At 53.8% G+C, this 25,157-nt stretch overlaps 1 protein-coding gene across 7 annotated transcripts in view; it reads left to right on the forward strand.

The window, feature by feature from the left end:
- Nucleotides 1-25,157, forward strand: part of Osbp2 (oxysterol binding protein 2) — a 151,280-nt gene extending 126,123 nt beyond the window's left edge. For 5 of the 7 annotated variants that reach the window (XM_057772339.1, XM_057772345.1, XM_057772344.1 and 2 more), the window contains 11 exons: nucleotides 11,928-12,120; nucleotides 12,645-12,762; nucleotides 14,256-14,319; nucleotides 14,554-14,700; nucleotides 15,723-15,968; nucleotides 18,185-18,305; nucleotides 18,560-18,663; nucleotides 18,734-18,829; nucleotides 18,905-19,080; nucleotides 23,346-23,572; nucleotides 23,720-25,157. In XM_057772339.1, the coding sequence (XP_057628322.1) occupies nucleotides 11,928-12,120; nucleotides 12,645-12,762; nucleotides 14,256-14,319; nucleotides 14,554-14,700; nucleotides 15,723-15,968; nucleotides 18,185-18,305; nucleotides 18,560-18,663; nucleotides 18,734-18,829; nucleotides 18,905-19,080; nucleotides 23,346-23,572; nucleotides 23,720-23,862 (1,635 nt within the window). In that variant the 3' untranslated portion in view covers nucleotides 23,863-25,157. The remainder of the gene's footprint in view (nucleotides 1-11,927; nucleotides 12,121-12,644; nucleotides 12,763-14,255; nucleotides 14,320-14,553; nucleotides 14,701-15,722; nucleotides 15,969-18,184; nucleotides 18,306-18,559; nucleotides 18,664-18,733; nucleotides 18,830-18,904; nucleotides 19,081-23,345; nucleotides 23,573-23,719) is intronic. The other 2 variants (XM_057772340.1, XM_057772342.1) reach the window with 1 other exon arrangement.

Genomic DNA, 25,157 nt, shown 5'->3' on the forward strand with positions numbered 1-25,157 from the left:
GACAAGTGCTCCTCCGTTAGGGCTATAATCCTCCACCTAGTGACAAACATCTGTTAGTTTGTGTGTGTGTGTGTGTGTGCGTCCATGTGTGTACGTGTGTGTGCGCGCACGTGTGCGTGCGTGTGTATATGTGTGTGTGCACATACGTGTGTTTGTGCATGCATATGTGTGTGTGCACGCGCTCTCACAAGCATGCCAACTTAAGATCTGTTCCCTTCTTCCACCGTGGAGATTCCAGCGGGGGGTGATTGGCAGCCTTAATGAGTGGCAAATGAGCCATCTTACGGGCCCCAGGGGAAGCAAAGTCTAGTCCAATGTCTTAGTCAGGGTTTCTGTTGCTGCAGCGGAACACCATGACCGAAAAGCAAGTTGGGGAGGAAAGCGATTATTTGACTTTCGCTTCCACAAGGAGTCCGTCACTGAAGGGAGTCAGGACAGGAACTCCAGCAGGGCAGGAATCTGGAGGCAGGAGCTGATGCAGAGGCCATGGAGGAGTACTACTTACCGGCTTGCTCATCATGGCTTGCTCAGCTTGGTTTCTTATAGAACCAAGGACCTCCAGTCCAGGAATGGCATCACCCACAATGGGCTGGGCCTTACCCCTTCCCTATCAATCACTAAGAAAATGTCCTGGAACTAGATCTTACGGAGGCATTTTCTCAACAGAGGTGGCCTCCTTTCAGATGACTCTAGCTTGTGTTGAGTTGATGGAAAGCCAGGATAGTATGCAACTTAGCCTGGCCACCTGGCCTCAAATTCATCGCAATTCTTCTATGTTAGCCTCCCATAGTAATGGCGGCCGGCCTTCCAGGATATTCCTTTGACTGACCTGATAAAGTGGAGTGGCTGTGGAATCTGCTCAAGGCACGCATGAGTGGAGAAAGCCAAGGCCTAAAGTTGAGAAGGCGGTTCAGTGGGCTTGCTCAGCCTACATAATGTGGCATTGCTGTGACCCTGACCCTCACAGCTGCTCCTTCTCTTTCCCTGTGTACACCCCAAAGCATGGGGACAGGAGATGTGTATGAGGGGCAGCTAGGGCTTCCTTAGTCAGAGGGTAGCAGAGCTGGGCCTGCTGACAGTCATGCCAACCCAATCATAAAGAGAATGAGTGACCAACGTCTGCACACTGAGACTCCCACAGCCTCCTGAGTCACAGAATCCATGTTATTAGGGATGAGGGCTAGGAAGAGTTCTCTGTGGTGACAGGAATGCAGCATATGACCTCACTCCAGGCCCTCTTCAGTCTGCCTGCTGGGTATGACCTTACTCCAGGCCTTCTTCAGTCTGCCTACTGAGGGTTCCCAGGCTTCCACCCTCCACTAGGTCTGCCTGCTATGGCCTCATCCCATGGACTCCCCTGGAGGTACACATCGAAGCCAGAGGCACCAGGCTTAAAGAGCCAGCATGGCATGGAGCTGAGACAGAGGCAGCATCCAGACATGGAGACTGCTACAAAGAGCTCAGGGGTCTCCAAATATGGCTCAAGGGGTATCAGACTACCGGGTGACAGCAGGCAATGCCAGGACCCAGAATGGCCCCAGCTAGGGGGCTGTCCCTGCAGCTTAGAGGTCAGGGCAGGTCCAAGTCTACCCTGGGCTGCTTCTGAAGTCTGTCAGCAGCGCGACAATGGAGCCGAAGGGCCACTCACCACCCTCATCTGCTCCTTGTGCTCAGGCCAGGGCCCGGCCAGAGCCTTGGGAGTTTGTGACCTGGGACCAGCGCTAAGCACAGACAGGAGCCCCCTCCTCCAGACACTGACAATATGTCCCCTAGATGCTTGTGCCAGTGTCTGTCCTCAGACCCCATGGTGTGCGGGGTTGTGGCCAGCAGCCAGTGATAAACACAGTGATGGCTGCTGGGCTGCGGTGCTGTGTGTAGCTGCCCTGTGTGTGGCTCCCACCGTCAGGCTTCCCCCATTCACCATCCTCTTTCTAGCTCACCACCTATGTGGGCCCTGGTCTGTGACCCACTCAGATAGTGTGTGTGTGTGTGTGTTGTGTTGTGTTGTTTTCAGCTGCTCCAACCCCCATCCCATCTATCTGGGATACATTGCCTTCCTAGATGGAAGTTGCTGAACCTGGGGGTGGGGGGAGTTGTCTTCTCTGAGATAGTGATGCTTGCTGCTGGCTGTAGTGTAGTGAAGTCTTTTATCATTGGTGTCTACAAAGCCATACAGCAGCTCCTAGACTAAGTGCATAGTGAAATGCTTTATAGAACACACAGCCCCCCAGCTTGGTTATGAGGCCTGTTTCCAGTTCTAGCCCCCCAAGGAAGCCCGGGACAGTGTGCCTCAAGTGATGGGATCTGTGGCGTGGAGTGGCTAACGTGAACCTGACCCAGGGCATCTCATCAGGGAACAGGGTGAAGGCTAGCTGATAGACACTTGTAGCCTATAATAGCCCAGAGGCCCAGCTTGTTCTTAGGGAGCTTCATGACTACCACTCTTACCTGGCAGGACAGCGTCTGCTCTGGCAGGGTGCATGTGGCTGCCAGATGTCACATGTCCAGACCCTCACTGGGTGCTAAGGTCCATAGGCAAGCTTGCCGGGGGTCCTGAGACATAGGAGTCACCCCTGGCCAGGGCTTGGCTTTTACGCCTATATGAAAGCAGACCACCAGTACCTGGAGCTGAGGCAACCACAGGAATTTTCTACTCCTGCCCTCGAATTGTGTGCTTACCTTATTGGTACTATGGTGGAGTTAGCATTGGAGTGCAAAGCAAGACTCAGAAAAGCCACCCGAGCTCCCAAAGTCACCAAGCTGGTTACCAAGCCAGAAATGCAGGATGGCCCACTACAGAAATGATGGCTCTTGAGAGTTGGAGCCTGGGTAAGCAGAGGCCTCCTCCTGCCTGGCTTACTCTCTGAGTCCTTGGGCGTGTTGAGTTGTCGCTGGGGATAGAGCCAGGGCCATGCACACGCTAAGCACAACTCTGCCACTACACCACCCTCCCAGCCCCAAATACCTCCAAATGCCTCCGGTATGCCTTCCAGCCCCTCGTTTGCCTTATGCTGCCATGGGGCCTCTGATAGCTATGGCTGACGGCTGGGGACTCAGAGATGGAAATCACCTCCAGCTGTTGGCTGAACGTACAACCTCCCTTTCCCAGCCCCTCAAATGAAGCTCTCAGGTGGTCCTCCCACTGTGGAGGTCTGGCTGCCTTTGCACTCCCCACCCTGCCCTGACTGTGAAACTTCTGGCAGCCTACACCCAAGTCTAGAACTCTCTCTGCCCCTCCCTACCCCGCCCCTGGCCCTAACAAGTGCCTTTGTTGTCCACATCTGTCTGTGCCTGGGTCCTACTAGAGCAAAAACTGAGAGCTGGTTGGCCTGGACAAGCCCTGCTGGGAACCCCACCCCCACCCAAGGTTAAGAAGCAAACAGCAGCTTTTTACCCAGGCTGGGCCTGCCATTTTATCCCCTTCCCCCAAGATGATGGCGGATCTGGCATTATTTGGCCTCCAGAAGGAGGGTCCTTTGCATTCCTGAAAGTGGGCCAGACCATAGGCTTTTGGTTCTAAACCATCCCTGGGACACGTGAAGAAAGTCCCTGCACAGTTCCCAAGAGCCCAGGCTCTGTGGCTAGTGGTCCCGTGCCCAATGCTCTCCAAAAGCCAAGACAGCACCCTTATCTCCCGCCCAGCACGCCTCTTCCTGTGTCTGTCCGAGGACACCAAAAGGCGGGGAAATGCCTTTCCTGATGCTATGCTATCCTTCGGTGGACTGTAGTCATGTGGTTGGATAGCTAGGGAGGCCCTGCCCAATGGGAGCATAACCAAGACCTTAATGAGCCCTCCCCAAGCCTGTGCTGGAGGAGGCAGCAGGATAAGGCAGGCCCTTTCTGTCCCTGGAGATCAGAGCCGGGCAATACTTCCTAGTGATGCATTGTCTACTTATATTAGTGGTGGACCTTCAGGGTTGAGTGGGGTGGGGAGGATCCAGTGGAAAGAGAGTTCAGGAAGTCAGTCCAGCCACAACCCCACAGGAGAATGACTCTCGGGTTCCAGTCATTGACATCTCTATTCTCTGGGAGCAGAGGACCGAGGTAGTGGCCGCAGAACAGGCCCTGGCAGGAGGAGGAAAGGCACAGGGTCATAGTGCTAAGGGGAAACCCAGGTCTTCCAGAGCAGACACAGCCTGCTGCCTCATGGGAGGAAATCAGCCCATACCTCCCATTGGCTGGAAATGGAAGGGCAGGAAAACCTCAGGCAAGCTTGCTTTCCTGCATCCCCTCCTCCGCATCCAACAGCATCCATGGGCCCACAGTGTCTCATAAGCACTTGGCCCATACTCCCTGAGAGGGCAGGACCTTGGCAGCCCCACTGTCCATAACCCCTGTGCCTGGCACACAGCCAAGCACATAGGACTTCAGCAAACCAGAGAGAGAAAGAAACCAAGGGAAAACTGAAAGAAAGTGGAAGCCAATGAATGGGAATGAATGGGTCGCTCGGCGTCTGGCAGAATTCCCCAGCGGGGAATTTTTTGGCTGATAAACGCCAACCCAGCAAATCCTGCCTGAATGGTTGCTTGGGTAGCCGTGAATTAGCCTGCCGCTTAGGGAAAATCTCACAGCATTAGTAGACCAGCTGAGGGTTGTGGAAGATCCTCGAACACCTGTGTACCACATAGAGGTTCTTTGCCACGTTCGGCACAGGGACATGTCCTCATTGCCCCCATGTCCCAATCCTCTCAGGACATGCCTCTCAAGGAAACATGAGTCTGCCACTGGCTTAAGGCAAAGGACTGGGTCTGCGCGTGCTGCACACTTTGGTCGCTGGGTCCTGTAAAGCGGAGGGGAAAACACTGTCAGGCTCCCTCGTTTCAACTGATGATCCGCTCTGTGATGGAGCCAGAGGCTGAGGAGGAAGAACAGGCCTGTGGTGTAGTAGGGGTTCACTCTGCTTGCTTGGTGACAGCCATACCTCCCTCTTCTGCCCAAGACTTTGTTCCTCACTGTAGCTGGGTGAAGTTGGCGTCTACAGTGTCATTGTCCATATATTCTGGTGCCCAGAGCGGTCATTTTTGTCTCCGTCTTCCTCTGAGAATGAGCAACTCTTTCTGCTTAGAGAATAGGCTGTCAGTGAGCAAGGACAGATATCTGTGGACATTTCATGTATCCTGGGGACAGAGAAAAGGGGGCTGGTGCCCTAAAGGATGCCCAGTGCCACTCTGAGTTGAAGACTGAGCCAGCCGAGATGCCTCCTCAGTGGGAACAAAGGCCATCAAAAGGGGCATCAAAGTACAAGCCCAAGCCAAGAGAATGAGGACGCTTGCTCTCTGACACCCACCGTGTACCCCAGTTCCAGAGGGATCCCCCAGAATCTGTCCCCAGAGGAGGGCTTGTGCAGAAAAAGTGGGCAAAGCTGGCTTGAGGGGAAGCCCCGTAAAGACTGACAATCATCCAAGTACACAGAGGGATAGAGGGAGGAAGGCAGGGCTAACTCTGGAGTTTACCAAGGAAGCAAGCGTCTCACGGGACACATCAGGCAGGTGTCAGGAACCTGGGAAATCTTGACACAAGGTTGTTGGGAGAGCCCACAGGGTAGGCCAAGCAGGTAGGGGCACCTGCTCGGCTTGACCTAGAAGGATGAGCCAGTTGGAGAAGGCTGCCATGTTAGAGTGTAGTGACATATTCTGGGGGTATAGGAGGTGCCAAGGGGAGACAAATTCCAGGATGGGACATTAGGACAGGCAAATGGGTGCAGACAGATATGTACACCCCACATGCTTGAGTACTTCAATTTCATAGAAATTAAAAAGCCATGAGGGTCTCTTTTGGGGGCGATCACACAGAGAAGAAAAGTAGCAGAAGGGGCCACTTGCTCCTGGGAGTGGCTGGGACTTCTTCCCTAAGGCCTCATTTGATTCACCAACCGGGAGGCACATGGGGCTCCTTGGGCGAGCCCAGCAGGGAGTGGGCATGAGATGCAGCGTGCCCTGGTCCTTCTGGGACCGTGGAGAAGCTGTTGCTAGCTGACCAGCATGCTGTCCCTGACAGCTTGCTGGCTCAGGGTCTGGGGAGGTGGATTAAAAATAGATTCCAGAATTGTCTCAAATCAGCTGGTAAACCGGCAGCCAGATGGCGCGCGTTCCTGCCTGCAAGGGGTGAACTATTTTGAACATGGAAAGGCTATTTTGGAGTTTCAGTTGAAGCACAGAGCTGCCTTCCTAACAGTGAACATGAGTCACAGCCAAGAGGGCCCACCTAGGTTCGGGGAGGTCTAGAACCAGACCAGGATGCTTCCCAGACAAGTGGCCTGGCCTTACTGCCCTAGAACTTGACCTAGAAGGGACAGGAAGGTGCCCCAGCATAGTGGCTTCGCCAGGCCAAGGGGCTCTGAATTGACCCCAGTACTCCCATTACACGTTCTCGGTCCCCACTCTTGATTCCGGACACCTAAGATGGACAGACAACTTTCAAAATAGTAACTTCTGGTTCAGGCAGTGCTGCTCCCTCCCACCTGTGAGGTTGCATTCAGCTTGGGCTTCTTGTGTACATAGGGCCTGCATGCTACTCCTCAGTGGGTCCCAGTGTGCCTGCCGGTTCTGGTCAAGTGGGGGCACTCGAGGAGACTGGTGTCCCTGCCATTTCCTTTCCACTTACTGCCTTTGAACTCCCAGGCCACTGAAAAGCAAGAATCTCCAGGAATCTGGGGCTATAAAGGGATCCACATGGTAGCCAGGCAGCCTCAACCCTGGCATCGTGGGGAGACAGCTGCCCAGGAGCTGAGATACCCAAGTACCCACAGAGAACAAATACCTGCTGCATGACAGGTCCCAGCAGGTCCTGGCCTGGCACAAATGGAAGCAGCCATTCCTCCCATCCCCTCACCCAGGGTTATCAGGTTCTATTGTGGTTAGTGACTGAAGACAAAGTCAGCAGCATAGACTGGACCCTCTCTCTGGACAACTGACCATCTCCTATCTCCTATGTGAGCCCAGTGGCTACTCAATCCCAGCTCCCAGTCGTCGTCATGTCATGGGTAATGAAGGTAACCATGCAGATTGAGTTTTATAGTGGACACTGACATCCAGGCCTAGCAGGGTTCTGACTACACAGACCCTCCATGAGCCTGGGCTGCCACAGGCCACATAGAGGCCAGGCAGAGGGGCCCAGGCAGGCTGACCCCATGGCTGCTGCTCCTGCCTGTGAGAGGAGCCATGAGGTCACTGGCAGGATTAGGATTAGGAACAGCAAAAGCGATTAGAGCTTGCCCTTCTCCTGGGTACAGCAGGCGGGGGTTTCCAGGTCAGAATCTGTGTTGCATGGGGCAGCTGCTAAGAAGAAAGGGAGAGGCCCCAGTGGGTGGGCAGAGCTGAGACTCTCCATCCCGAGTCAAGCTGGGCCAGGCCCATGTGGTAGACCTGCCTTTTTGAGGTTCTCACTCTGCGCTGGGACATTTCAATAGGCTCCATGCATTCCCTGTCGGGAGCCCAGAGCCATAACCTGCACCTCCGCCACTAAGGAGTACCCGTGTTCCCTGTTACCCTTTCACAACCGTGGGGAATTGTACAAAGGGGCAGTGCCTGGGAATTGAGACCTCACCCACATCCCGAGGGACCCAATAGAATCATAGAGGTGTAGGCATCCCAGGGCAGGTCCTTTTTCCTATAAGGATGCTGATTCTCGGAGGTAGAGGGGCTAAACGGGGTGAGAAGCAATGCACTGTGCATGTGGGGCCCAGATGTTGACTCTGGCTCCCAGATGGACTCCGTCCACCTCACCTCCATGGATCCAGGCTGTGAGCCCATGGGTGTGAATGGGGGGACTTCGGGTGAGCCATCTGCTGATAGGTATAAAGGAACTTTCTGGGCCTAGATATAGTTGTGGCGGAATCTCACAGGAACTGTGACCCTGTCCGGCCTTGACAGGGTCAGCCAAGCTTTTCCTCCCCCTCCCTCACCTTTCCCCCCCTGCTGGGCCCCAGGCTTAATCCAGCTTAGCGAGCACATCCCTTAGGGCACTGCCCAGCTCAGCATTCCGGGGCGGCCCGGGCTGGGTTGGCTCCTGTCTCTTCATGGTGTGGCCAGGATGAGGCCTGCAGAAGGCCAGTGGCAGCAGAGAAGACCCTGGGAATTGGGAATGGGTACCAGGTAGGTGTGTTGGAGCTGGGAGAGGGGGCAGATGGGCATCTGATGCCCACAACCAACCAGGGCAGCCCGTCTGTGGCAAGGAGCCCACTGGTGCAGTAAGAGCAGCCCTTGGTCCACCATGGTCCAGCCAAGGGAGCTTCTTGACTTTGTGTGGGACAGTCGACTGTGACACGCTGGGGTTTGCATGTCCTCATTCTAGCCACATGTGGTTCGAATGGGGCCCAGCTATCTGCAGGGTGCCTGTCTCCGTCTCCCTGTCCTTATGTACCCATGGGCCCTGTGGTAACCTCAAGGTAGACGGAGGTCACGCATCGCCAGGGTATGTCCAAGCAATCTGCTGCTGCATTGAGACAGCCCACCACCACCTCCCTGAGGTCAGGGCTGGGGCTTGCCCTCTACTACCAACATCCTTGTTCGTGGGCATTGCCACAGACTTCATTCCACCTTTGGAAGACCAGTGGATCCCACATGATCTACGCCATCAAGAGGCTTGGGGACAGCAATAAAGATCCAGCTTCACAGCATAGGGTAGCGGCACTGATTCTGTACCCTGGAAATCACATAGGTGACATACACAGGGACTCAGACCCCGGACCTGCTACGGGGCTGCAGACAAGACCATGTTTTTCCCCTTGCTGGTGCGTGCTAGAGAAATGGCTACCTCGGTGCCTGTAAGCATGTCCTGCACGTCTGGGGAAGGCCTGCCAGGTCAGGAACTTGTGGGAATATACAGGTGGGAGTTCATGGCGGCAGAGAGGCTGACTGTGGTGGGGCACACGAGGGCTGGGGAGCAGTGCCGCCTAGGAGATGGGTGGCAAGGATGTGAAAGCCCACGCCACAAGGCTTCTGGTGTGCACTTATGGGAGTTATGGCCATCCTTTAGCTCTCAGCTACCACAGGGCTCAATTTTCAACCCAAGTCAAGAGAACCTTGTATGCATCTCTTGGTGGGAGGTGGTTCAACTGTGTAGAGGGGACAGATTCCAATTCCCAGTCTGCTTATGACCTGGGCAATGCCTTCTAGGGCCTCAGTCAAGGGGCAGCATGGAAAAGGGTGGGGGATCACCCCATTGGGCCCACCCTGGAGAGTACCTTTCCCTCAAAACCCTGCACCCTCTGTTGAGGTTCCCCATCTGCGACCTTCTGTGATACCAGCCCTAAAGTGTCAGGCTCCCTCCATAGCCAGCAACCAGGTGGCGGGGATTGATACCAGCTGGGGCCAAGCTTAAGCTTATGAAGAGTTAGTGACGGGGACATGAGTCCCACGGGAGCAGTAGCCATGGCGGACATCTTCCAGAGCTGCCCCTGTTAGCTCCTTGCCGTGCGGCCTCAGAGCTCTGGCGTATCACTTTGTAATAGGGTGGCTGTCTCTTCTCACTCACCTCACAGCACTCCCAAGAGAGTCTGGAATGTTCCTGGGTTGCCCAGAAGGACACTCTGCCCCTACTTTGCTGTGTCTTATTAATGGGACAGAATGAGCAAAGAGTCCCTTCTGGTCAAGCCACTGGGTCCGGCTGCCATTCCGTCAGTTGTCATGGCTCTGTGAACATTGTTGTCCCTCCCCCTAGTGAGGATGCGAGCTGAGTGGCTTTGCCAGTCTCGATCCCTCTGGTCTCCTGTCATTTCCCATCCCACTCTCCTGGTTTTCTCGGGTAGCTCATGCTGTGCCTCACTTCGGCCTCTTCAGATGGAGTCAGGACCATAGGTCTTAGCAGGAAGGTAGCAGAGGGAGACTTCTAGAACGATGCTTGTTAAAGGAGAGCACCATGGCAACCAACCCTCAAGCACTACACTGAGGCTTCAGGGGGTTGCCGACCTTGGAGGAGCTAGTCATTGGTCCATCCCTGCTGCCCAGAGGAGCCTGCAGAACGCCTCTGATCATTGCCTCTTTCCATGACTTTCAGTATTCACTGGGCTGGCAGGAATCTACGACACTCACTACCATTCAGGAACCCCATGGGAAGAGGGTCCGTACAGACAGAAACAAACTCAGTGACATGCAGCTGCGGAGGCCAGCTGCTAAGTGGACCTGGCCTTACAGGAGCTAGGCAGTTTCCTGGGCTGAGCTGGAGGGGAGGTCTGAGGAGCCCAGGGATTGAGAGCATGAGCATTAGGTGCCTGGGCAGATGCAGCTGATGGCCTACAAGGTCATGTCTAGAGAGTGGACCCTCAGCGCTCTGTGTCACCACTGTCCCTCCACACAGCCCTTTGAAATGGCACTGCGCTGCTCCCATGTCCCGATGTGCAACAGGCATGACACCCAGTGGTCTGGTGGCTTAATACAAGGGTGGGGCAGCAGTGCTGGGGAAGTGGCAACTAAGAACACCTGAGCATGCACAGGCCCAGGAGCCATGCCCCATCTGCTAGTTAAAGGTTCCGTGAAAGTCTGGTGGTCGCTGCATTAGACCAGCCAGCCCATGCAGGGGCAGCTGAGAACAGAGCTGATGAGCCAACCCTGCCGCATAAGAATATAGTGGGACCATCTGTGGATGCAAAAAGAATCTGGATGTAATGGGCCACAAACTTGAGAGAACTTAAAAGCACTAAGTTGATGGTTAGTTTATCAACTTGATGCAAGCTAGAATCCGCTGAGAAGAAAGTCTTAAGGTCTGTGCTTGGTTGGCCTGTGAGCATGTCTGTTGGGCATTGTCTTGAGTTAATTGATAAAGGAAAATCCCAGCCCAATGCGGGCTGCACCAGTCTCTGAGCAAGAATTCCTGAACTGTGCACGAATAGAGAAACAGGCCTGAGCCAAGTAAGCAAGCAGCCATCTGTTTCTTCCTGCCCTTGACTGGATATATGACTAGCTTCCTGAAGCCCCGCCACTGTGATTTCTCTGCTAGGATAAATCATAACCTGGAGTTGTAAGCTAAATAACCCCCCTTTCCCCTCAGTTGTTATTTGGGGGAGCATTTTTATCACAGCCCCAGAAATGAGGCCAGAGCAAAGTGTTAATGGCAGAGCACAGTGACACCCACCTGTCATCCCAGTACACACAAGAGGCAGAGACAAAGTGGTTATGAGTTCTTGATCATCCTGGGCTATGTACTCAGTGCCCAGCCAGTCTCAGCTACATAGTGTGACTGTTTCAAAACACACCCCCATGGGATGGTAAAGTGACTTGGTGGCTTGGTAGCAAGTCCTGGTCTTAGTCCCCTCCCCCTTTTCTCTGTGTGTGTATTTCTCTGGAGGGTGAACCTAGGGTCTCTTTTACTAAGCTATAGTCCCAGCCCTATTTCTTTTTTTTTTTAATGTATATTGCCTTCTTTTATTTATTTATTTATTTATTTATTTATATACAGGATACTGTATAAATAAATAAATCCTGTATTTATTTATACAGTATCCTGCCTGTAGGCCAGAAGAGGGCACCAGATCTCATTATAGGTGGTTGTGAGCCACCATGTGGTTGCTGGGAATTGAACTCAGAACCTCTGGAAGAACAGTCAGTGCTCTTAACCGCTGAGCCATCTCTCCAGCCCCGCCCCCCAGCCCTATTTCTACTAAGGCTAGTCACCCAGCTGGCCTGTGCTGGCCTTGAATTTACAATCCTGCTTCAGCCTCATGTGGGTGGAGTTTCGGGCCTGTGCCACCATGCCCAGCCAGCCCTGGTTCTTCTCAAACAAGGCTTGTTAGCCTCTGAGCCAGGAACTATGTGGCTTGCTGTCCCTTTTGACCAAAGCCAACGAAGAGCTGAAGAGACCCCACTGGGGACCTAGCACCCTGTAAGGATGTTCCAGCAGACAGCTGAGGTCCTAGCCATGGGATCTGACTGAGGCAAGCTGATGAGGTCAGGTCACAGCCTGATGCTTACATGGTGCTTGGTCCTCCTCAGGCCTGCAAGGACTTCCTGGAACTAGCGGAGACTCACAGCCGGAAATGGCAGCGGGCTCTGAGTTATGAGCAGGAGCAGCGCGTCCACCTGGAGGAAACCATTGAGCAGCTGGCCAAGCAGCACAACAGCCTTGAGAGGGCCTTCTGCAACACCCCTGGTGGGCCGGCCAACCCCAGCAAGAGCCTCAGCGAGGGTGCGTGTGAAAGCGAAACTGGGGGGGGGGCAAGTGGGTGGGCACGCTCCAGCACAGCCCCATAAACCTGTCCCTTAAAGTGACCTCATGTCATGTGGGCTTGTCCTGAGGAGTTCAGACTGTCGGCTGTGGTGCTGTATGCCCCACACCTGCCACCAACTGGCAAGAATCCCACACACCATGTCTACGTTCAAAGTTCTAAATGTTCAGTGAGCCCAGCTGTTCTCTCTGGGACAGGGTTTCCCAGAGTCAGGCGGCTGTCTGCCTAACATCAGGCTAGGGGCATCACAGGTACCCTGAGCAGGAAAGCTGGGCCACAGGCAGGCTGAGCAAACCTGGGCAAATCTGAGTGCTTCTGGAAGGAGGTGTTATGGGTTAGAATGCCCTGTCCTGGCAAAGCAAGGAGAGTGGTCACAGAGCAGGGTGACCAGGGTCAGGTGTCTGTAGCCAGGCAGGTGTAGCTGGCAGGATAGAGGGGGCGATGTCAGGATGCAGCTGCAAACGGAGTGGCTCTGTGTGTCTAGGAAGCTTCTTGACTTCCAAAGGCGAGAACAGTGAAGAAGATGAAGATACTGAGTACTTTGATGCCATGGAGGATTCTGCATCTTTTATCACCGTGATCACCGAGGCCAAAGAAGACAGGTAGGATGCGCAGTGAGCAGAGACGGCTACTGTGGCTGGGGGCTTTTCCTCCGCACTGGGGCAGTGTCTCTGGCTGGTTCATAGGCTACACCTGGCTTTTTGACCAGCTCTACCCTTGGGGTACTCTTTCCATCGCAGGCAAGAGTATATTGCTTATGTCCTATTCTTTGTTACATTTAAAAAAAAAAAATGCCTGAATGCTTTGTACCTGGAGGTCAGCCAGGGTACTGACCAGATCACTTCCAGCCCGGAGGGAGGAAGTGGAGAGGGAAAGAGCCAGCAAAGCCCAGCTGCTCAGACAGCACAGGCAGCAGTCACCCCCTTCAGTGTCATTGTCATCATCTGAGGACATGCTCAGTCTCGTTCTCTATTGCCAAGCCCGGTTCAGTGCTCATCTGGGCTGTTTCTGGATTCCCAGGTGAACATACAGTAATGGCCAGTGAGAGAGCCAGACTCTTGGGTCCACAGGAAAGGACCACGGAGTGATGTGCACTGACAAACGGGAAGTGGGCAGGCTGGACAGGAGCTATAGTCAGGGGCTCAGGCTGGTGACCCAGCATGCTCCATCATTTCCCTGCCCCCGTGTCTTCTGGGGAAAGGGCTGTCAACCAGCAGGGTGTTTTGGCTAAGAAACTATTTCCCAGGAACAGTAAGTTTAGAGGGGAGAGGAAACTAGGTGTGGTGGGGCACACCTTTAATCCCAGGATTCTGGAGGCAGAGGCAGGTGGATCCCTGGGAGTTCGAGGCCAGCCTGGTCAGCATCGGGTGCTCCAGGCTAGTCAGGGCCAGCCAGAGCCACTTTTAACAAAAAGGTAAAGGTTCTTTCTCAATGCCATTTTAACCCGAGGCTAGCATAGCCTGGCTACGAACTCCTGTCCACCTGCTACCAGCAGTGCCATCTTTAGGAATAACTGGGGGTGCCCTGCTCTCCTTGCCCTGAGGGCTCTGCGCTCCCTACAGTCCCCTGGTTTGGCTGCCTGGCTGCCCTACACTGCCTGTCAATAGGCTTCTAGAGCCTGGGTCCTCAGCCTTGGTGTCCCCGCTGCTGTGGCAATCTATGCCACAAGTGTCAGGAGAGCAGAGACTCATCAGACCCATCCCAGCACTTGAAGATCCCCAGTGTGGGAAGCAGATAAAGACACACTTTATGTCTGCAGAACAAAGGGGCCCAGGGGCTTCCACCAGGCTCTCCCAGACGCGGCACTCACCACTTGCCCTCTTCTTGATCCTGGGTACAAGGACTCTAGACAAGGATTTTGCTGGGCAGCCAGTCCTGATGGATGGGACTTCAATGCTGTAAGCAATCGTGGTGGATAGGGCCTCTCCAGATCACTGCCTGGGTCCCCCAGTCCTCATTTTAGTGTCCCATTGGATGGCCTATTGGGTAAGATATCTCTGGCTGCCCTCATACCTCAGCGCTGTCTAGATAGAAGGTAGGTGGGGTTAGAGATGGATGCAGAATTTGTAACTTGCTTCCCCTTCGTTTCCTGCAGAAAAGCCGAGGGTGGAACTGGGTCAACCTCTGTGGACTGGACCTCAGCAGATAATGTACGTGAGGTGGGACACTCAAGAGCCAAGAAGCGCTCAGTTTCAGGGTCGGGAGGTGTCAGCACTACAAGCTCAGGGCCACCTTTGGGTTCCAGACCTGCCTCCCACGTGGCAGGCAGAGGTGGCCTCTGCCCTTATCACCAGGCAGTGTAGCAGCGTCTGGCTTTCCACCAGCTCTCGGAGGGTCAGGAGCAAGCGCCGGTGGGAGTTGGACTGCTGACTTCATGCCTGCTTCCCTGGCAGGTATTAGATGGAACCTCATTCGTACCCAAGGATTCATGCAAAGTCAAAAGGCGAGTCCGCATCCCTGACAAGCCCAACTACAGCCTTAACCTCTGGAGCATCATGAAGAACTGCATTGGCCGAGAGCTCTCCCGGATCCCCATGCCGGTAGGCACGGCTGGGCAGGAATCCCGGGGCTCCTGGGGTGTGGTGCACGTGAGACACTGGGGGTGATGTTTTCCTCATAACACCTGAGGGCTGTGTGACTGGTTTTTGGTGTTTCTTAGATGATTCCACAGAGAACAGGGACCTTGAAGCTGCGAAGGAAGGAGCCAAGGCAGAGCTCTGGGTGACCCCAGAAAGACCCATAGTGTCCCCACTGTCCTCACATGGTAGATGGGGGTGGCAGAGATAAGTAGGCTTTGGGGGTGAAAAGGCAGTCCTTCCTGCCAGAGGTTGTCCCTGGTGCACGCCTGGCTAATGGAGATTCAGCAATGCCACACAACCACCCAAGGGCCTCTGGAGTCCTGTGTCACCAGGCTGCAATACCACCTTCACGAAGGAAGCACTTGGGGCTCCTGGTTAGCCAGTTTTACTCTGCGGCACACACGTCCTTTATATCACTTGTCTCTGTGTCCACACTGCCCAACTGAATCACAGCATGCACACACGTGTGCGCACACACACCTTCACACACACACACACCTGCACGCACGCGCGCACACACACACACACACCGGCGCGGGCTCACACACACACTACGTAACTGGAGGGTAGAGTTGGCTAATGTTATCAGGGAAGGTTTACCTTCCAGGGTAGCATAACCCTGACTTGTCTGAGGCTAATGGTGTCAGTTTCCACCTACCCTGCATAGCACATAGGAGCCCTTGACAGAACACCTAGTCCATGGTTCCCAACAAGGAGGATGTATGTCCTCCGTCTGTGGACCCCTGGACCCACTGTTCTTGGCTTTGAGCCTGATGGCCCAGTTCTGATCACATGATAGCCTGATGCCATGGCTTTTGTGGGGTAGAAGAGGGTGGTGCCACGTGACAGATACTGAGGGGAAAACGAAGGCAGGACGTGCTGGACTGGAACCTCACTGTGAAGTGCCACCAGAGCAGGGATGTCCCTCAGTGTCTGAGAAGGGCAGGGGCGCTCTGACGACCACCTCCCTGCAACACCCACAGGTGAACTTCAACGAGCCTTTGTCCATGCTCCAGCGACTTACAGAGGACCTAGAGTACCACCACCTGCTGGACAAGGCGGTGAACTGCAGCAGCTCGGTGGAGCAGATGTGTCTGGTAGCTGCCTTTTCTGTCTCCTCCTACTCCACCACCGTGCACCGCATCGCCAAGCCCTTCAACCCTATGCTGGGGGAGACCTTCGAGTTGGACCGTCTGGAGGACATGGGCCTGCGTTCCCTCTGTGAGCAGGTAAGGGCTGGAATCAGGTAGCGCTGCCTGTGCCCTCTGGCCAGGTGGCCAGGCTCATGGTCAGGGCAAGACAAAGGGGATACAGCCCGTGACCAGACATAGCTCATGTGTAACTGGGCAGCTGGGCCCCTTGTGGCAAGGCCAGGTTCATAGTCTCCCAGACACAGAGGGGCGTGGGAGGAGAGTGTGCTCTGAGAGAGCCAGGTCTGGTGCAGGGAGAGAGGGACTAAACCCCAGCCAGGGAACGGGGGACCCAAACAGAGGGTCGTCTACAGGGGTCACTGGGGAGTCCAGGCTAGAGCGTAGGTCAGCACTGAGCTGAAAAGTGGCGGGCTGTAGCCTGGCACGTGCACACCGAAGATAATCAGCTCTACACGTGGCCACGTGACAGTCTAATGCCGCACCAGGCTGTTCCGTGATTGAGTTTGAAACAGGAACCAGAAAATGTGCTGACAATTTAGATGGGGTTTGGGGCTCTCAGAGTCCTTGGCCTGACCTCCCCCCCAAATTTCTTCATTCAGAGAGCGGTGAGTGCCCTAGAGGTGTTGGGTGTGGTCAAACACACAGGACACAGCTGGGACAGGAAGACACAGAGCTCTTGCTGTCACGGGTGGTACTGCTAGCTGCTTAGGCAGAGTGGTCAGGGAAGCAGTCTGGAAAGAAGAAGGGTGGACAGGGAGAGCCAGGCAGGCATCCCTGTGACCCGTGCCGACTCCAGCTTCTTCTGCCCATCTGTCCAGGAGACAGGAGAGTGAATGGGGATTGAGGACTTGAGGACGGGGTGAGGGGAAATGCCAGGGGGGCCTGTTGAAAGGAAAGACAGCATTTGTGGAGGAAGCAATGAGGAACGTGAGGAGGAGGGCAAGGGGGAGTCCACAGCATCCAGTATGAACAGCAGGGACAAGGCGGGGTCCTGAGACTGAAGTTGACATGTCCCCAGACCTGCAGCTGGGCTCCATCCCTGCACTCGCTCATTAGGCTTGCTCTAGTTGAATGTGTAAACACCTCATTATGGGTAGCAACCGCTCAGGGACAGCAGCCCATCATTCAGGGCAGCAGACAGGCTGTGTCTGGCTACTTCCAATGCACAGGAGGCATTCAGGTACCATTCATGGAAACAGAGACAGCAATCATGGGGGAGCATTGGGCTCACCGAGTCCCTGAGGGGAATTCAGGAACAAGGCTAGGCCCTGAGACCACGAGACACCCTGCAGAGTAAGGAGGCTGGGCCAGACAGAGCCTGACTGTTGTGGAATGGGCGTGGGGCACCAGGAAGAGCCAATGGCACTCGCCACTCTGTGTAGGACAGACAAGTACCCTGGGGGCTGAGTAGCAGTCAGGGGTATTCTGTGGCATAAGAGGGGGCCCTGGTGTAGGGGGCACACAGGCCCATGGCAGGACACTGATATGACTCCCACTCTGGAGTCAGATCAGATTCTTTCCCTCAGTTAATACGGTTCTGCCAGTCTGTCCCCTGCCCGTGTAGCTGTTTGGGGCTAGCCTGAACTACATGCAGTCTGTCCCCAGCCTGTGTAGCTGTTTGGGGCTAGCCTGAACTATATGCACAGTCTGTCCCCAGCCTGTGTAGCTGTTTGGGGCCAGCCTGGACTACATGCACTTGCCAGATCATGGCCTCTTAGTCACTTTTATATCGCTGTAATAAAACACCGTGAAGAAAGGTTTGATTTGGCATACAATTACAGATTAGAGTTTATACAATAGAGGGTTGGAACTTAAAGGGGTGGAACAAGAGCAGCAGCTGAGAGCTCACATCTTGGTCCACAGCATGGGGCAGAGAGAGTGCTACCCAGGAGTGGCCTGGGCTTTTTAAACCGCAAAGTCCATCCCTCACCTCCCAGTCATTCCCAAACAGTTGCAGGCGTTCAAACACGTGAGCCTGTGGGGGCCATTCTTCTCAGGTCTTCATGCGTGGTAGGGGTACATGAGGTGGGCGCAGAAACCTCAGTAAAGCAGCACCTTCCACTTCTGGACACAGCTCTGCTTCCTCTGCCCCACTGTTTCCCAAGAGCTGGGCAGAGGCTTCTCACTCACCCCATGGACTGGGCAACCTGGGCAGGCTGCTCTTCCACTGGGGACACTGTGCTTCCCACTGCGGGTATACATGGGGTGGAGCCCTGCATTCTGGACAGAGGGCAGGCTGTCCTACCCTGGCTGGCCTGCCTGACTGTGCTCACATGCAGCTGGTCTGATCCCAGGTAAGCCACCATCCCCCGTCTGCTGCCCACCACGTGTTCTCTAAGCATGGCTGGAGCCTCTGGCAGGAAATCACCATCGCCAGCAAGTTCCGGGGAAAATATATCTCCATCATGCCGCTTGGTGAGCTAGGGTGAGGGGCTCCCAGGGTGGGAAGATGGTCAGCTTCAGGGGAAGCGCTTTGCACATCTAAAGCCCAGCTATAGCCCCTGGGGGAGGCTGCACCGCCCATGTCCACTGCCCACCCATCACCTAGCCTATACCCCACCCCCTCCTAAGCTTCGGAGACATTCCTCTGATTCTTGACCCCGGGCCTGTGGGTGGTCTGGCCAGAGCCCAATGAAGAACCCATGACCTCTGACCTCTCTGGCCTCCAGGTGCCATCCACCTAGAATTCCAAGCCAGTGGTAATCACTACGTGTGGAGGAAGAGTACCTCGACTGTGCACAACATCATCGTGGGCAAGCTCTGGATCGACCAGGTCAGGGGTCCTGGGGGACGTGGGGTCTATGGCTTAGGGACCGGCACTGAGCACCACCTGCTCTCTCTAGTCAGGGGACATTGAGATCGTGAATCACAAGACCAAGGACCGGTGCCAGCTAAAGTTCGTGCCCTACAGCTACTTCTCCAAAGAGGCAGCCCGCAAGGTAACTAGGACCACGCCCGGACCCCAGTGGGCACAGAGCAGAGCATGCGCTCATGTGTCCTACCAATGTCCGCAGGTGACTGGAGTGGTGAGTGACAGCCAGGGCAAGGCCCACTATGTGCTGTCCGGCTCGTGGGACGAGCAGATGGAGTGCTCGAAGATCGTGCACAGCAGCCCCAGCTGTGACGGGAAGCAGAAGACCGTGTACCAGACGCTGCCTGCCAAGCTGCTGTGGAGGAAATACCCGCTGCCGTGAGTCCCGCTGGGGTGCCAGCTCTGGGGAATAGGGACTGAGAGAGGCAGAGGAAAGAGGGCAAGGAGGAGACAGGCATAGGGCCACCCCTGGGCCACCCCTGCCCCACCCAGCAGAGGGCATAGAGGTCTGGGGAATCCAGTCTAGCAGAGAGCAGGGCCAGGAGGCCATCATCCCAGTGGGAAAGTGACTGCCCAGCAGGTCGTGGGCATAAAGATATCCAGTGGCCGCGCATGCCGTGTGGACACTTTGAGCAAAGTGACAGGGTAGAATCTTCCCCTGCAATGCCACAAGAGGTAAAAACAAGCTTGACAATAACTCAGAGGAAACTGTCCGAGAAACTGGCAATGAAAACAAAAGAGAAAAATCTACAAAGGAAAAATATCGGAAGCAGAATCCACAGCAAGGTTGGTGGAACAAATGCCCTTGGGAAGAGACGTTGTTGCTGCATGAATGCAAAGGCTGTGAGCCAGGCACGGAGGACCACCTGCAGCTCCAGACTCAAAAGGTGGAGACAGAAGGTTGCAAGTTTGGGGCCAGCCTGAGCTGTATAGTGAGATAGGGCTGAGCTGTATAGTGAGATAGCCTGAGCTGTACAGTGAGGAACTGTCTCAAGAAGCCGAAAGAGAGAACTGAAGTGGGAAGGCCTACTCCTTGGTCACCCCAAGGGAGCCCCAGGGTCCCTCATGGAAGTGTGTACAGAATTCACCCCAGACTCCCTGGACAGTCCTCAACTGCATAAGATCCACAGCAAGATAGGAGCCCGTTCTCACGTGCTTCTAGCCCAGAGTCCCAGAGAGACAGGTCCTGCTGGAGAGAAAACAGCAGAGGGCTCTCCCATCTATTTAAGTAGTCAGTTTGATTTTTTTTCTTCAGGTCACTACTTAGCCCAGGTTGGCTTGGGACTTACTATGTAGCCTAAGCCTCAAATCTGTAATCCTCCTGCCTCGACCTCCCGAGTGTTGGGATTTCAGTCATGTACCACTATGCCTGGCCACACGCAGCCAGATTCATAGGAAGATATTACTTGTTGAAATTCTGTACCCTAGAGCTATCCTCAGCAATAACGGGAGCCTAAAGGCAGACAGATGGCATCTTGCAGATGCTGACAGATTCACGTTACCACTGACTGAGAGAGGGGGGATTTCTCCATCTCTCAGTAACCACCAAACTAACGTTTTCCTGGACTCACAGGAGGAAAGTAAAGGAGCAAATTAAAATGGGAAGGTCATTGAGAAAATGACCACCAGATAGTATCTGTCTCAGGAAACCAACAAACACAGCAAAACAGAACCCCAACCAACCAAAGAAATAAAGATTTAGAAAGAGAAAGGGTTGGGTGCTAGGGTATTCACGATCCCAGCACGGAGGAGGCCGAGGCACGAACATCTTGAGTTCAGGTTGAATTCAGAAGGAGCCTGAGCTACATAGCAAGACCTTGTCTCAAAAAAAAAAAAAAAAAACCTAGGAAAGAGAGCTGTGGTTACAGCTCAAGGTATGAGTAGTGTATATGAGGCCCAAAGCACCAAAAATAAATAAGTGGGTTTTATTTCATAAAAATAATTTAAGAGGGGGCTGGAGAGATGGCTCAGAGGTTAGGAGAACTGATTGCTGTTCCGGAGGTCCTGAGTTCAATTCTCAGCAACCACATGATGGCTCACACCCATCTATAATGGGATCTGGTGCCCAGAACACTAAATACATAATAAATAAATTAAAAAAAAATAATTTAAGAGGGGAGCAGTAGCTCACAACTGTAATCCCAACATTCTGGAGGCGAGGTGGGAGGGTCTGGGTCTGCATAGTGGGGTTCCAAGCCAACCTGAGCTACAGAATGAGACCCTGTCTCAAAAAGCCAAGCTAGGGGCAGGAGAGGTATCTCAGCGGGTAGACATGACTGCTGCTCTTGCAGAGTCTGGATTCGGTTCCAACACCTATGCCCGGTACCCAGTGGCTCCCAACCACCTGCAACTCCAGCACCGGGGGTTCTAATATCTTCTCCTGGCTCCCCTGGACACACACACACACACACATGCAGGAACACACACGCAGACACATACTTTTTTTTTTTTAAAGAAAAAAACAGAAATAATAATTTTAAATTAACACATAAATAACTTGTGTTCAACAAATACAGCAAAAATAACCCAACAGGGAAATGCACCAGAGTCGTAATTAGAACTTCACACAGGACAGCATGACGAGTTGTGAGAAAAACCGCCACACAGGTCGGCGAACACAGCTCCGAGGGAAATCTGTCGCCTGGCATGCACCCAGAACCACACCAAAACAGCTTTATAAAAAGCCCAGGGGTAACTGGGGAAATGCAAACCCACACCCCTGCGAGAAGCCATTTTGTGTTCATTTGATTAGCAAAGCGAAGGGCTGAAGACGTAAACCTTTGGCATTTCTGCCGAGTGGAAATGTGCTTTGGCAGAACCACAGGACCCCATGTCTTAAAGAACCAGCCCGTGCTATAACCCCCAGGCTCTTGTAGACAGAGAAAAGCATGCTTGTTTGCAGTCCAGAGGACAGAATAACAAGGAAACCAGAGTGAAGCTTGAGGCTTCAGCGTCTCCCTCCGTGACTCCTCCAGCATATCACTGTGAGTGGGAACTATCACAGAAGGCGTCCCTGATGGTAGGCGGCACAGTCACAGGGCAGGTACAGTCACGATGCTGAGTTGTCACCCTTAGGCTGTGCTTAGGATGTAGCTGAAACACACATTTCCTGTTTAGACTTAAGTCCCATCCCCACTTTTTCGAGACAGGGTTTCTCTGTGGCTTTGGAGCCTGTCCTGGAACTAGCTCTGTAGACCAGGCTGGTCTCGAACTCACAGAGATCCGCCTGCCTCTGCCTCCCGAGTGCTGGGATTAAAGGCGTGCGCCACCATCGCCCGGCTTTGAGAGAAGTTTTTAAAATTCCCAGCTAATCTACGAAAGATATGCTTGAATAAGAAAATAAAGAGTAGGGTTGGAGAGATGACTCAGTAGTTAAGGGCTCTGGCTGCTCCTCTAGAGGACCCAGTTCAATTCCCAGCACCCACCTGGCAGCTCACACCTGCCTACAACTCCAGTTTCAGGGGATTTGTGGCACAGGCATGCACATGGTGCATGCAAGCAAAACACCCATACACATAAAATAATCTTTTATTTTTAATTTTGAAGAAAATAAAGATAGAAAATAAAGGATGGGAAGCTATGTCCACACTAACCGAGCAAACTTCCCAGAGCTGGAAGAGCTGTCCCAGGGTGGAACAAGAGCAAACTACAGCAAAAACAGATCAGGAGCACTGAGGGCAACAGCTGGTCACTAGGTGTGTGAGTCTTCAGTTTGAACAGACCTTGCACCTAACAGCACAGTCACGAAGTACAGGTAGCACAGGGTGATAGATAAAAGGAGAGGGACCACGTTACAACCAGCGTGGGCAATTTGATTTGCTGCTCTGAAATACGGAAAGGAAAACAAAAGCAAGAGCATTAAGTCTGAACAACGGAAATCACCAGCTAACCAGAGAGCACCATGTCGTCCAGCTGCAGCACACCCACGTGGGCCATTCCCAGCGGCTGGACCACCGGACACAGTTGAAGTACTAAAAAAGTGCACCAGAGCAATTACGGAGAGGAAAACAAAACAAAGCATGGTTATGCTAAGAAATAGGCTTCCGACTAATCCGTAGGGCAGAGAAAACACGATGAAAGCAGCAAATACACCTTGGATAATTACAAGTGTAATTAAAAGTGCTGGGACTCAGCCAATGTCATGCTTGGAGTGAGGGACATGCAGCTTTGAAATGAGAATCACCAGAAAAACGGGGCATAAAAACAATGCGATAAGCATCCCTTGAAGAAGCAGCTCCAGCCACGAAGGGAGGAACACGGTGCATAATAAAGCAGAAAACCCAGAAGAGGAACAGTTTTATCTCCAACCAATGAACACACAGGCAGCCATGACCTGGATGGTCAAAGTTGCCAACCGATCTGGCTGTGCCTGAAACTCAATAAAACAAAATAGTAAGGGAAAACCTTACGATGATGAGGCATCGATTAAAAAAAAAAAAAAAAAAAAGACAAATCCCTCAGAAGTTCCGCATAGAGAAGCAGTTGCAGGTGGGAGAGAGCACACTAGGTGAGGGCTATAGAGGGCGCGTCCGACCCAGCTGATGGCCTTTGCAGGCCGGGTTCTTGGGGAAGCCAGGGGAGAGCAGGAGCTCACCAGGGAAGGTTCCTCCCGGGTCGCTAACGCTGCCGCGTGGCCTCCGCAGGGAGAACGCGGAGAACATGTACTATTTTTCGGAGCTAGCCCTGACCCTCAACGAGCAAGAGGACGGCGTAGCACCCACCGACAGCCGCCTGCGGCCTGACCAGCGATTGATGGAGAAGGGACGCTGGGACGAGGCCAACACCGAGAAGCAGCGGCTGGAGGAGAAACAGCGCCTAAACCGCCGAAGGCGCATGGAGACGTGCGCGGCGGGCTGCGGAGGCGAGGATGGTGAGCCCAGGGCAGCGCATGGCGGTGGGGGTGGGATGGGGAGGGATGATCCCCTGGGGGGGGGCGATGAGGAGGGAAATGGGGGGGGGATGAGAAGGTGGCCAGGGCAGCAGGCAGCTCACCCCACCCTCTGTGCCTGCCGAGCAGAAAAGGAGTCAGACAGCTATGCGCCACTGTGGTTTGAGAAGAGGCTGGACCCGCTGACCGGGGAGATGGCCTGCATGTATAAGGGCGGCTACTGGGAGGCCAAGGAGAAGAAGGACTGGCACATGTGCCCCAACATCTTCTGAGCCACTCCTGCGACAAATACAGGCGCCTGCACAGCCTCAGCCTTTTCTTTAATGCACCCAATTTAGTACTGGACCACACACACACACACATGCACACACACACACACACACATTCACACACTTTCCCCCCCTGAAAGGGGGCTCCCTCCCTGGAAGAGATAAAGGCCGACCTAGGTTTTCTCCAGCCCCCAGGTCGCCAGCCTGTTATCACTGACTTGGGCCCCATGGGCACCCTAGTTCCCAGTTACCACAACTCAGGCAGGCTGACTGGGCCCCTGGGCTGCTCAGGTCACTAACCCCAATCCAGGGAGGAACTATCCCCTCCTAGGGAGCCTCTTTTGACTTTTTTAAGAAAAAAAAAACCCAAAACTCCTTTTCTTTCTAACAATGAGGTTTAGTAACTATTTTTAGCACATGACTTAGAAGACTTGCTTTCCAAGCGTGTGTTCTTGCCCCAAAACTGTCCTGGCGAGAAGCACTCTTCTAAAGACATACGGAAGCCCCGCCCCTTTGAGTGGGGAGCATCTGTAACCCAGCTGGGCTGTGTCTCCGGGAGTTCACGCTCCCAGTCGGCAGGCACAGAGACAGCCCGAAGCCTGCCCGACCTGCACGGGTGTGTGTGGGTCCCTGTGGGGACAGACAACTCGCAGTGGGAGCAAGGAGGCAGCCCCCGCTGTGAGCTGACAGCAGCAGCCCCTGCCAGGCCTTGGCCATGCTGGGACAGTGCCCCAGTCCCCAGAAGGCCAAGAAGGGCTGAAAGGCAGGGCCCAAAGGTGCTTCCTGCCACGATCCAGGCCCCCAAATCAGCAATAAGGAACAAACCCTTCACTTAACCTGGGCTGGTGACCTAGGCTCTACAGACACCTGGCCTCCCGCCTTGTCCCTAGGCGGCATCAGGGTCCTCATCTCAGCACTCCTGACATCTTTATTTGCCTAATTTATATATATATGATATATAAATATATATAAAATAGCTATTTTGCTTAAATTTCTATGATCTGTGAACGTGAAAAATGATGAAGACAGGGTGTACCTGTCTGAGTTTGGCCTCCTGTCAGCTGGACCCCGCCCTCTCCTTGGACCCCTCCCTCCCAGCGGCTTCTGCCAACCTTGGAAATGAACCCTGTTTCTCAGACCCTCTGACTACACCCCACTTCAGTTTGGTCTGGAAAGTTCATCATTGCAGGACTCTTCTTTCTACTCCAGGGCTGTTTTTTTATTTAAAAAAAAAAAAAAGAAAGAAAGAAAGAAAAAAAAAGAAAGCAAGAAAACACCGAGTGTGAAATGCCTTACAG

This window comes from Chionomys nivalis, chromosome 6 (assembly GCF_950005125.1).
Source record: "Chionomys nivalis chromosome 6, mChiNiv1.1, whole genome shotgun sequence".
Classification (NCBI taxonomy): domain Eukaryota; kingdom Metazoa; phylum Chordata; class Mammalia; order Rodentia; family Cricetidae; genus Chionomys; species Chionomys nivalis.